Source organism: Budorcas taxicolor, chromosome 5, assembly GCF_023091745.1.
Source record: "Budorcas taxicolor isolate Tak-1 chromosome 5, Takin1.1, whole genome shotgun sequence".
Taxonomy (NCBI): domain Eukaryota; kingdom Metazoa; phylum Chordata; class Mammalia; order Artiodactyla; family Bovidae; genus Budorcas; species Budorcas taxicolor.
This window is the reverse complement of record NC_068914.1, coordinates 159395511-159408949: the sequence shown is the minus strand read 5'-3', so window position 1 is coordinate 159408949 and position 13439 is coordinate 159395511. Positions and strand designations below refer to the sequence as shown.

Below are 13439 nucleotides of genomic sequence, written 5' to 3'. Positions count from 1 at the left end.
ACGAGGCGCTTCCCGCGCTTTTCCCGCCAGCGTGTGAGAACGCAGCTGAGGCGCGGAGGGCGCAGCCATGAGCCATTTGGAAGTGCTGCTTGTGGAGAACTTTAAGTCGTGGCGGGGCCGCCAGGTCATAGGCCCCTTCAAGAGGTTCACCTGCATCATCGGCCCCAACGGCTCTGGTAACTCGGGACCTAGAATGTCTTCTCCCGCCGCAGTCGGCCGAGCCGCCTCTTGCCTGAGGAAACGTGAGGGAGGCCTCAAGGCCTGGTCTCAGGCTCGACCCTCGCCACCCACCTCAGGGACGGGGTGGGATGGAGGATGGGGTGGGAAGCGACCCTCAGACTCCATCCAGGGCGGGTTGGAAGTGGCAGGGAGCCTCCTCTCGCCCGCCAACCGTCCCCCTCGGCCCCGGCCCCCGACTGCACCCCCGGGAGCCTGACCCTCCTCTGCTGCCCGAGCTCCCTGACCTCAGACTGCACCCCCAGGGGCCTGACCCTCGCCCTCAGCCCTGGCCCCCCGACCCTCAGGCCGCACCCCCAGGGGCCTGACGCTCGCCCGCTGCCCCAGCTCCCCGACCCCCGACCGCACCCCCGGGAGCCTGACCGGAGCCTGACCCTCCTCTGCTGCCCCAGCTCCCTGACCCTCAGACCACACCCCCAGGGGCCTGACCCTCACCCTCTGCCCTGGCCCCCCGATCCTCAGACTGCACCCCCAGGGGCCTGACCCTCCTCCACTGCCCCAGCTCCCTGACCTCAGACCGCACCCCCAGGGGCCTGACCGGAGCCTGACCCTCCCCCACTGCCCCAGCTCCCCGACCCTCAGACCACACCCCCAGGGGCCTGACCCTCGCCCGCTGTCCCAGCTACCTGACCTCAGACCGCGCCCCCAGGGGCCTGACCCTCCCGCGCTGCTCCAGCTCCCCTACCCTTAGATCGCACCCCCAGGGGCCTGATCAGCCGCTGCCCCAGTTCCCCGACCCTCAGACCGCACCCCCAGGCGCCTCACCCTTACCTTTAGTCCCAGCTCCCTGACCCTCAGACAGCACCCCCAGGAGCCTGACCCTCACCCTTGCCCCAGCTCCCTGACCCTCAGACCACACCCCCGGGAGCCTGACCCTCACCCTTGCCCCAGCTCCCCGGGCCCCTGACTGCACCCCCAGGAGCCTGACCCTCACCCTTGCCCCAGCTCCCCGAGCCCCTGACTGCACCCCCAGGAGCCTGACCCTCCTCTGCTGCCCCAGGTCCCTGACCCTCAGACTGCACCCCCAGGAGCCTGACCCTCACCCTTGCCCCAGCTCCCCGAGCCCCTGACTGCACCCCCGGGAGCCTGACCCTCCTCTGCTGCCCCAGCTCCCTGACCCTCAGACCGCACCCCCAGGGGCCTGACCCTCACCCTCTGCCCCGGCCCCCTGACCCTCAGACCGCACCCCAGGGGCCTGACCCTCACCCGCTGCCCCAGCTCCCCGACCCTCAGACCGCACCCCGGGGCCTCACCCTTACCCTTGTCCCAGCTCCCTGACCCTCAGACAGCACCCCCGGGAGCCTGACCCTCACCTTTGCCCCAGCTCCCCAACCCTCAGACTGCACCCCCAGGGGCCTGGCCCTCACTCGCTGCCCCAACTCCATGATGCTCAGACCCCACCCAGGCCAGACCCCCCGCCCTGCAGCCCCAGCCCCAGGGTTCCACCCTGGACTCTCCTCTCCTTCACCCCTGCTCCTCTGCCCTGTGGGTTCCTCCTCTTGCCCTTAGCCGTGGTTGGTCTCCTCTCCATCCCCTTCCCTTTCTCATCTAAAAGGACATAATGGGAGTGAGATTGGGAGGAAGTCATTGGTTTCAAGGGGCTTGAACAACTGTTTGGATCCAAGGAACCCTCGCGATAATTGAGCTTTCCCCAAATTCCTGGTACCCTTCTTTTTGTTTAATCCTCACAAATGCATATAATTCCCATTTTACAGTGGAGGGAACTGAGGTTCAGAGGGTCCAGATGACTTTCCAAGATTGCCCAGTAAGTGGCAGAGTCTGGACTGGAATTGGGGCCTGGCCAGGTTCACCTTGGCTCCATGATTGGAAAGAGGGGGTTAATGATCCAAAGCAGGTGGGAGTAAGCTCCAAAACAATAGTGACCTTGAGATTTTTGCCAAATCTGGAGACTCCAATTTGGCTTTCTCAGTCCAGATTTCCTTTCTTAGCTCAGACACCTTTTGTGAGTTGAAAGAGACCTGTTGCCTCAGTAAATTCATGTATATGTCAGATACGAATGGGGGCACTTAAATGTGTGCCTTCTGGGCACACCAAATCTGGAATATAATTATTGTGGAAGTGTAAAACTTCTGTTGCATTTTAAAAACAGCTGTTGTTTAAGGTTTTCTTTTGCACTTAGTATATGTGAAAGAATGTGCTTAGTTACTCAGTCCGCCTTTTTCTGACCCCGTGGACTGTAGCCCACCAGGCTCCTCTGTCCATGGGGATTCTCCAGGCAAGAAACTGGAGTGGGTTGCTATGCCCTCCTCCAGGGGATCTTCCCGACCCAGAGAATGAACCCAGGTCTCCCGCATTCCAGGCAGATACTTTACTGTCTGAGCCACCAGGGAAGCTCACGTGAAAGAATACCTGAGCTTGGATGTATTCACATATGTGATTTCCTTGCCTCTTCTCTGTAATATATTTCCTCATTTTCCCTTTACTCTATTATCAGAAAACATTGAAAAAATGATTACTGTAGTCAGTCCTGCATTGTTATCCTGACTCCACTCATTTATCAGGAAGTTACTGAGCCCACCACCAGGTGATTTTCACCTTTTAACTGATGATTATGTGAAGGGTTGCTCAATTCCGTTTTGCATTTCCAATGGTGTGATACTTGGAATGAGTGTTTGTACAAAGTCTTGAACTCCACTCAGTACACTTGAACTGAGCTCAAGTGTCTTTTCATATGGTTAAGGGCCTTTTGTATTTCTTATTCTCTGAGTTGAACTGAACTGAACTGATTGTCTGAGTTGCCCTTTTATGTTCTTTGCCCATTTTTCTGGTGGGTTGTCTTAGAAATCTTTCTAAAATGTATCTGAAAAAGTCACTGCTATTCCTGAAATCCTTTGTAGCTTCCTGTAATCTTCAGCATTAAGTTTAGTTTCTCTCTTTTCATTCCCGACCTTGCAAGCTTTGTTCCATCTCTGTATATTCAGTTCAGTTCTGTTCAGTTGCTCAGTTGTGTCCTACTCTTTGCGACCCCAGGGACTGCAGCACGCCAGGCTTCCCTGTCTATCACCAACTCCGGAGCTTGCTCAAACTCATGCCCACTGAGTTGGTGATGCCATCCAACCATCTCATCCTCTGTCATCCCCTTCTCCCGCCTTCAGTCTTTCCCAGCATCAGGGTCTTTTCAGATGAGTCAGTTCTTCACATCAGGTGGCCAAAGTATTGGAATTTCAGCTTCATCATCAGTCCTTCCAATGAATATTCAAGACTGATTTCCTTTAGGATTGACTGGTTTGATCTTGTCGTCCAAGGGACTCTCTTTATCATTACTTACCCTTTTCTTACTAGAATGTGCTAAGTTGCTTCAATCTGTCTGACTCTCTGCAGTCCTATGGACTGTTACCGCCAGGCTTCTCTGTCCATGGGATTCTCCAGGCAAGAATACTGGAATGGATAGCCATGGGGGACCTTCCCAATCCAGGGATCAAACCAGAGTTTCTTATGTCTCCTGCATTTGCAGGCGGGTTCTTTACCACTAGTGCCACCTGGGAAGTCCATTCTTAATAGAGTGGTACCTTCCTTTCCCGGGTGTACCAGTGATCAAGCTGTAACGGTTATGTTTACCTTCAGCATCGCTTCCCCAAACTTCTACTTCCTCTTTAAAATTTAGCCCAGAAGTGTCTCCTGCAAAGCCTACTCAGAGTCTCCAGTAGTTAGTGCTGCCCCTAAGTGTTTCATAGTTCTTTGTGTATTAATTTTAGATTAGAACTTATTGTGGTAAGTTATAATTTCCTGCTTTTAGGGGGAAGAGTATAGATTTTGGAATTAGACACCTAACCCCCAAATATGATTGTTTGAGCATCTGCTTTTTTATTTATGAAGTGAGGTTCGATAAAAATTGATAATATTCCCCACTGTAAGCACCTTAGGGGAAAATCCTACATACTGTTTCTTTTTAGCCTCAGTAATTAGGAGAATGCCTGATTAATAGGTGTTCCATAAATGTTTATAGAATGAAGGAATGAATTTGAAGAGGCAAGAGAGTGAATGTTGAGTCCAGCTAAGAGTCTTCTGAAAGAAAGGAGGGGTTGAAAAACTAGAATGGTAAGGAAGGAGAAGAATGGAAGAGATATGCAGAGTTGAAATCAGAAGGGACTTAGCAGCTGTTGGTAAGAGGGCAGATGAGTGCAAAAATTAAGGTTTTGAGATGGGAGAGTGATATTGTAATTTTTATATCTTTGAATACTTGGTTCATCTTCATCAAGTGATGATAGTCTAACATATTACTCTTCCAGAATTATTTTCCTGATGTTGATTTTGAGTTATTTATAGTAGAGGTTCCTGCTCTGACCATTACAAAACTTAACTTGGTTGGTTCATTCATTCATTCATTTTTGTCAATAGGTGGTCTCCTGTATTACAGGCAGATTCTTTACTAAATGACCCACCAGGGAAGTCCCTACTTAATAAATGTTTCTTGATCCTATCAGAAGTTACCTCTCCCAGTTACCCTCTGTTTCATCCCTCAGTTTGTTTCCTCACCAATACTTACTATAATATATAATTCCTGTTTGTTTATTGTTTGACCTCTTAGTAGATTATAACATTTGTTAGACAGGGTTGTTATCTCGTTCATTTACTGTATCCTTATGACCTAGGACACAAAAGAATTAATGTAATGAATGAGTTTGGATTCAGTTCAGTTTAGTTGCTCAGTCGTGTCCAACTCTTAGCAACACCATGAACCGCAGCACACCAGGCAACCGTGTCCATCACCAACTCCCAGAGTTTACCCAGACTCATGTCCATTGAGTTGGTGATGCCATCCAACCATCTCATTCTCTGTCGTCCCCTTCTCCTCTGCCCTCAACCTTTCCCAGCATCAGGGTCTTTTCAAATGAGTCAGCTCTTCACATCAGGCGGCCAGAGTATTGGAATTTCACCTTCAACATCAGTCCTTCCAATGAACACCCAGGACTGATCTCCTTTAGAATGGACTGGTTGGATCTCCTTGCAGTCCAAGGGACTCTCAAGAGTCTTCTCCAACACCACAGTTCAAAAGCATCAATTCTTCAGCGCTCAGCTTTCTTTATAATCCAACTCTCACATCTGTGCATGACCATTGGAAAAACCATAGCCTTGACTAGACGGACCTTTGTTGACAAAGTAATGTCTCTGCTTTTTAATGTGCTGTCTAGGTTGGTCATAACTTTCCTTCCAAGGAGTAAGCATCTTTTAATTTCATGGCTACACTCACTCTCTGCAGTGATTTTGGAGCCCCCCAAAATAAAGTCAGCCGCTGTTTCCATTGTTTCCCCATCTATTTGCCATGAAGTGATGGGAGCAGGTGCCATGATCTTCGTTTTCTGAATGTTGAGCTTTAAGCCAACTTTTTCACTCTCCTCTTTCACTTTCATCAAAAGGCTCTTTAGTTCCTCTTTGCTTTCTGCCATAAGGGTGGTGTTATCTGCATATCTGAGGTTATTGATATTTCTCCCAGCAGTGTTTCCAGCTTGTGTTTCCTCCAGCCCATCGTTTCTCGTGATGTACTCTGCATAGAAGTTAAATAAGCAGGGTGACAATATACAGCCTTGACGTACTCCTTTTCCTATCTGGAACCAGTCTGTTGCTCCATGTCCAATTCTAACTGTTGCTTCCTGACCTGCATGCAGGTTTCTCACATCTCTTTCAGAATTGTCCACAGTTTATTGTGATCCACGCAGTCAAAGGCTTTGGCATAGTCAATAAAGCAGAAATAGATGTTTTTCTGGAACTCCCTTGCTTTTTCAATGGTCCAGCGGATGTTGGCAATTTGACCTCTGATTCCTCTGCCTTTTCTAAAACTAGCTTGACCATCTGGAAGTTCACGGTTCACGTATTGCTGAAGCCTGGCTTGGAGAATTTTGAGCCTTACTTACTAGCTTATGAGATGAGTGTAATTGTGCTGTAGTTTGAGCATTCTTTGGCATTGCCTTTCTTTGGGATTGGAATGAAAACTGACCTTTTCCAGTCCTGTGGCCACTGCTGAGTTTTCCAAATTTGCTGGCATATTGAGTGCAGCACTTTCACATCATCGTCTTTTAAGATTTGAAATAGCTCCACTGGAATTTCATCACCTCCACTAGCTTTGTTCGTAGTGATGCTTCCTAAGGCCTGCTTGACTTCACATTCCAGGACGTCTGGCTCTAGGTGAGTGATCACACCATTGTGATCATCTGGGTCGTGAAGATCTTTTTTGTACAGTTGTTCTATGTATTCTTGCCACCTCTTCTTAATATCTTCTGCTTCTGTTAGGTCCATACCATTTCTGTCCTTTATTGAGCCCATCTTTGCATGAAATGTTCCCTTGGTATCTCTAATTTTCTTGAGGAGGTCTCTAGTCTTTCCCATTCTGTTGTTTTCCTCTATTTCTTTGCACTGATCACTGAGGAAGGCTTTCTTATCTCTCCTTACTATTCTTTGGAACTCTGCATTCAAATGGGCACATCTTTCCTTTTCTCCTTGGCTTTTGGCTTCTCTTCTTCTCACAGGTATTTGTAAGGCCTCCTCAGACAGCCATTTTGCTTTTTTGCATTTCTTTTTCTTGGGGATGGTCTTGATCCCTGCCTCCTGTACCATGTCACGAACCTCAGTCCATAGTTCATCACGCACTCTATCTATCAGATCTAGGCCCTTAAATCTATTTCTCCCTTCCACTGTATAATCATAAGGGATTTGATTGAGGTCATACCTGAATGGTCTTGTGGTTTTCCCCACTTTCGTCAATTTAAGTCTGAATTTGGCAATAAGGAGTTCATGATCTGAGCCACAGTCAGCTCCCGGTCTTGTTTTTGCTGACTGTATAGAGCTTCTCCATTTTTGGCTGCAAATAATATAATCAGTCTGATTTCGGTGTTGACCATCTGGTGATGTCCATGTGTAGAGTCTTCTCTTGTGTTGTTGGAAGAGGGTGTTTGCTATGACCAGTGTGTTCTCTTGGCAGAAATCTGTTAGCCTTTGCCCTGCTTCATTCTGTACTCCAAGGCCAAATTTGCCTGTTACTCCAGGTGTTTCTTGACTTCCTACTTTTGCATTCCAGTCCCCTATAATGAAAAGGACATCTTTTTTGGGTGTTAGTTCTAAAAGGTCTTGTAGGTCTTCATGGAACTGTTCAGCTTCAACTGCTTCAGCGTTACTGGTTGGGGCATAGATTTGGATTACTGTGATATTGAATGGTTTGCCTTGGAAACGAACAGAGACCATTCTGTCGTTTTTGAGATTGCTTCCAAGTACTGCATTTCAGACCCTTTTGTTGACTATGATGGCTGCTCCATTTCTTCTAAGGGATTCCTGCCCACGGTAGTAGATATAATGGTCATCTGAGTTAAATTTATCCGTTCCAGTCCATCTTAGTTGGCTGATTCCTAGAATGTCAGCGTTCACTCTTGGCATCTCCTATTTGACCACTTTCAATTCATGGACCTAACATTCCAGGTTCCTATGCAATATTGCTCTTTCCAGCGTTGAACCTTGCTTCTATCACCAGTCCCATCCACAACTGGGTATTTTTTTTGCTTTGGCTGCATCCTTTCATTCTTTCTGGAGTTATTTCTCCACTGATATCCGGTAGCATATTGGGCACCTACCAACCTGGGGATTTCATCTTTCAGTGTCCTATCTTTTTTCCTTTTCATACTGTTCATGGGGTTCTCAAGGCAAGAATACTGAAGTGGTTTGCCATTCCCTTCTCCAGTGGTCCACATATTGTCAGACCTCTCCACCATGACCCTCCTGTCTTGGGTTGCCCCACAGAGCATGGCTTAGTTTCATTGAGTTAGACGAGCTGTGGTCCATGTGATTAGATTGGCCTGCTTTCTGTGATTGTGGTTTCAGTCTGTCTGCCCTCTGATGCCCTCTCTCAGCGCCTACCATCTTACTTGGGTTTCTCTTACCTTGGACGTGGGGTCTCTCTTCATGGCTGCTCCAGTGGAGCAGAGCCGCTGCTCCCTACCTTGGACGTTGGTGGGGAGGCATTTATTTTAGGCAGATTTTAAATAAGGATCGATAAAACTAATTTCTGTTGAATTCTGTTATCATCAGACTTCATAACTTCAGTTAACGTTCTATATATGTAACCTACATATGCTCAGGTGTCAAAGAATCCACCTGAAATTCTGGAAACCCCTGTTCAATTCCTGGGTGGGAAGGATCCCCTGGAGAAGGGATAGGCTACCCACTCCAGTATTCTTGGACTTCCCTTGTGGCTCAGATGGTAAAGAATCCACCTGCAATGTGGGAGACCTGGGTTTGATCCCTGGGTTGGGAAGATACCCTGGAGAAGGGAAAGGCTACCCCTGCAGTATTCTGGCCTGGAGAATTCCATGGACTGAATAGTCCATGAGGTTGCAAAGAGTCAGACATGACTGAGCGACTTTCACTTTCTGTGAATGTAACCATCTTACAATAGCTTTCAATCTGCAGATTATCTGTTAACCCCCCAAAAAGCCATGTTTCATACCTGTTAGTTAACTGAAACTTAGCTAAATATATTTGCAGCATTTTTAACCACTTCTAGTTCTTTTAAAAAAGACAGTGCACTTCTAAGCCATATTTCCAGTGATTTGCAGTATCCTTCTATGTTACTTTTTCTGCTTTTGGCGCTAGAAATTTAAATTGCTTGTGGATATGAGGGAATGAATGTGAATAAGAAAAAACATTAAACAGAGATAGTTGTAGTTGAAATGACACTGCACCTTGGAAGTTGTTTTGTACTCTGTGCTCATGGTTGTAGAACTGTTTGCCATTTGAGTTGGGAGTCACCAAGACTACCCCCAGTTTTGGTGATTCACTAGGAGGACTCATAGGACTCAGCATATAGTTGTACCCAGGACTGTTACTCATAACAGTGAAAGGAAACAAAACTCCGCAAAGGGAAAAGGCACATGAGGAACTCTAGGAAACCAGTTGCAAGGTTCCGTGAATCCTCCCCCAGTGAAGTCTCGCAGGACAGGCTTAATTCTTCCAGCAACAAGTTGTGACGACATATCTGAGATGCTGTTAACCAAAAACTCATTAAAGACTCAACTCTGAGGATTTATATTAGGGAATGGTCACATAAGCACCTCCATTCCCCAAAATTCCAGACTGCAAGAAAGAAAGCAAGTGTTTAGCCTAGATCATATTGTTGATACAAACAGTTTAGGCACAGTGATACATTCTTAACAGAAAGTGGTGGAGGGACTTCCCTGGTGGTTCAAGTGTTAAGACTCCATGCTGCTTCCCCCACAAGGGGAACGGGTTCGCTTCCTGGTGAGGAACCAAGATCCCACAAGCCATGGGTGTGGCCAGAAAAAAGGAAGTGGTGGGAATCCTCACAGAATCCAAATCCTAATCCCATGATACCTGCTAACTTTGTAAGCAGAACTTTCATAGGATGACAGCCTTGGACATGCTACGTAACTGATCTACACTATCCAACACAAACCAACCATAAATATTCTAGCAACCCTAGTCTAGCCTTTAGGAAAATCCTGAGGATACCCTTTTTAAAAATGTGACACTTAAAATTTCTAAGGTGGAGATACCCGAAATTCAGAGAAGTTAAATGATTTGCCATGGTATAATACTTGATGGTGGGAGAGAGCTGAGGCTTAGCTCTGGTATAGAGCTTTACATTTATATCACTTAATACTCTACCATAGCTACACAGAAACCAGTTATCTACATAAAATTGTTCAGTCACATGCGTTTTGAATACAGAAAAAAACAGTACTAGTTAGATGTGTATCGGCTGTATCGGGCTTTGTAGGTCACACTGGTGGTAAAGAACCTGCCTGCCAGTGCAAGAGACATAAGAGATGCGGGTTCCATCTCTGGATCAGGAAGATCCCCTGGAGAAGGAAGTGGCAACCCACTCCAGTATTCTTGTCTGGGGAATCCCATGGACAGAGGAGCCGGGTGGGCTGCCATCCATTGGGTCTCAAAGAGTTGGACACGATGAGAGTGACTTAGCACTAGCGCATTGGTTGTATTTCACTTTCCTTAGTAGCCTGGTTTCTTTGACACTGGGCAAGACTTTTTATCATTAAAAATAAATAACTCTTTTTCCTGTCTTTCCTTCCCCAGGGAAATCTAATGTAATGGATGCACTTAGTTTTGTAATGGGAGAAAAAATAGCTAATTTAAGAGTGAAAAATATTCAAGAACTCATTCATGGAGCACACATTGGAAAACCTGTTTCTTCTTCTGCAAGTGTAAAAATTGTATATTTGGAAGAAAGTGGAGAAGAGAAGACATTTGCAAGGACTATCCGAGGTATTTTTTTTCTTGGAGTAGCAGATATCAGAAGCAAATAATAGAACCTATTTGATTCTCCACTGGATTTTTCTTTAAGCAGACATATTTATTCAGGTTCCCGTACTGTCAGTTAGTGGTTTTTCTCCCTGGTTATTAGGTTAAAATGAAAGGGGGAGTTTACCTCAAAGGTGGTGGTATCATAAAAGTTTTTCCTGAGATTCTTTATGTATCTTTATCCAGTTTTCCTAGTGATGAAGCAACTATAATAATGCATATTTTGATTTGTACAGAAAGTTTTTCCTACCACCAAAAAGCAAATTACATGAAATATTTGACTTTTTATTTTGTTAGGATTTATTCACAAATCCTTGTATTTCCTGAGTAAATAAGATTCAGAGTTACATATATATATTTTTCTGTTTATGCTAGGATTTTACTGGGCTTCTGTAAATAGATGCCTCTTGGTTGTTTTTTTAAAAGTCCAAGATGAGGGTACCAGCATGGTTGGATGAAAGCTCTCTTCCGGTTGCAGACTTACCATTGTGGATGGGACTTGGGAGACTTGTAGGATCTTTTTATTTTATAAGCACCACTATTTATGGCAACCCACTCCAGTATTCTTGCCTGGAGAATCCCATGGACTGAGGAGCCTAGTGGGCTGCAGTCCACAGGGTCACAAAGAGTCAGACACGACTGAGTGACTTTACTTACTTACTTAATACTATTTATGAGGGCTCCACTATCATAATCTAATCACCTCCTAAAGGCCTCACCCTCTAACACCATCACTTTTGGGGTCAGGATTTCATCACACGAATTCAGTGGAGACACAGACAGACTGTTAAACGATCCTGTTTAAAATAGTGATGCCTCTTTCTCCTACACAGAGACTTCCATACCCCTTCCCTACCTCCATTTTACTCAGCACTTAACACTTTCCTACATGATATTTATTTTACTTAGCTATCTCATTTTTGTCTGCCTCCATTACTAGGATATAAGCTTGAGATCAGACTTTCGTCTGTTATGTTTACTACTGTAGAATACTACTTGGCATGTAGTAGATACTCAGCATTTGTTGATTGAGTAAATGCATTTTTTAACATGTATATTACTGCCATAACTGGCCATTTCAATAGTTGTTGATACATATTTGGTATTTATACTTCCCATAATAGCATTTGTTCTTTTATTTTAGGAGGATGCTCAGAATATCGTTTTAATGATAATCCTATGAGTCGTTCTGCTTATATCACAGAGCTGGAAAAGATAGGCGTAATAGTCAAAGCACGGAACTGTCTAGTTTTTCAGGTAAGTAGCGATAGTATTTTATTTTATTCGTGATTTTGAAAATGTATCACTATATTTTATATGTTGGTGTGCTTAACTATTTTTGAAAGGGAACTGTGGAGTCAATTTCAATGAAAAAACCCAAAGAAAGAACCCAGTTTTTTGAGGAAATCAGCACTTCAGGAGAGCTTATAGGAGAATATGAGGAAAAGAAAAGAAAGTTACAGAAAGCAGAAGAAGATGCACAGTTTAATTTTAATAAGAAAAAAAATGTAGCTGCAGAGCGCAAACATGCAAAATTAGAGAAAGAAGAGGTAAGATGTCATGAGGTAACCAATTAAGTGTTGCATACAAAACCTGTGTTAGAATTGTAAGTATTGGTTTGGGGTTACTAAAAAAATTCTTTTAATAACTTAAATAAAGCCCATTATTCATCAAAGATAAACTTTTTGGTATATTTTCTAGTTTGGGTTTCTTTCTCCGAAATAGGCAGGACAACTTGAGCTGCAAAGGTGTCTGATTTTCCCAACTAAAATTAAACTTGAGGGATTTATATCTCATATGGCAGAGGCCCTCAGATTTTTGGATCTTATCCTTTTATACTTTAAAAATTATTGAGGACCCTGAAGAATTATCTATCAATATTTATTATATTTGAAATTTAAACTGAGACATTTAAAAATTATATTTTGATGATTTATTTTTGTAAAAATAGCAATAATAAACTCATTGCATGTTAACATAAAATAGCATATTTTTATGAAAAATAAACTGAGTTTTATAAAACCAAATAATTAGAAGGGTGGTATTGTTTTACCTTTTATAATTTCATGAATATCTGACTTAATAGAAAACTGAATTCTCATATCTGTTTCTGTGTTGAACCTGTGCTAAGACCTAGGAACTTTACCCTCCTTTGGCTTTTACACCATTGGTACAAATGTCAACACAGTGAAAAAAACAAATGAAATCTGAGTATTATTAGGAAAATAGTTTTGATTTCAGGGGCTCCATGAAAGGGTGTTGGGGAACTCTAGGAGGCCATGGTCACACTTTGTAAATGCTATTCTGTGTTACTTCTTGGTGCCCTTTACAGTGCGTGGTGTAGTGCCTTGTAAACTGTTGATTATTGTTTGCCTTTAGAGTATTCTTTTATCAAATGCAAAGCAGATTTTGTCATTGTTTTGCATAAAACCTCTTTTGAAGCAGTGCTTTCCACTGCACTGAGAATCTAGTCTCCCTTTCCTGCCTGCTGATCTGCGTCTTGTTCACCTCTGAAACTTTAACTTCCTCTACTCTTCAACCACATTGACCTTTATCATTTATTGAAAATATCACGTTCCCTTGTGTCCTAGCGCTTTTGCTGTTTCCTCTGCCTAGGTAATTGTGTGCCTGATTTTTACATGGCTAATACTCTCATTCAAGTTTTCATAAAGAAGCCATTTTCTCAGGCAGACATTTGCTGTCCACTCTCCCAATCTAAATTAGCATCCCTTCCCTGGTACTACTGCATTACTCCATTTTGTTTCTTTTGTAGCATATTTTGCTGTATGAAATTATCTTGTGTATTACTTATTGCTTATTTATTCTCTGACTCTGCTTCCCTCCCTGCTCCACTAGGATAACTTGGTTGTAATCTAAGAAGAACAGAGACTGTTTCTACCTTATTCCCTACCATATTT

At 44.4% G+C, this 13439-nt stretch overlaps 1 protein-coding gene across 1 annotated transcript in view; it reads left to right on the top strand.

The window, feature by feature from the left end:
• The first annotated feature begins 67 nt into the window (after nucleotides 1-67).
• SMC1B (structural maintenance of chromosomes 1B) overlaps nucleotides 68-13439 on the top strand; it is an 83338-nt gene continuing 69966 nt past the window's right edge. Inside the window, exons 1-4 of the mRNA XM_052639831.1 lie at nucleotides 68-176; nucleotides 10297-10485; nucleotides 11666-11778; nucleotides 11868-12071. Coding sequence (XP_052495791.1) covers nucleotides 68-176; nucleotides 10297-10485; nucleotides 11666-11778; nucleotides 11868-12071 — 615 coding nt within the window. The remainder of the gene's footprint in view (nucleotides 177-10296; nucleotides 10486-11665; nucleotides 11779-11867; nucleotides 12072-13439) is intronic.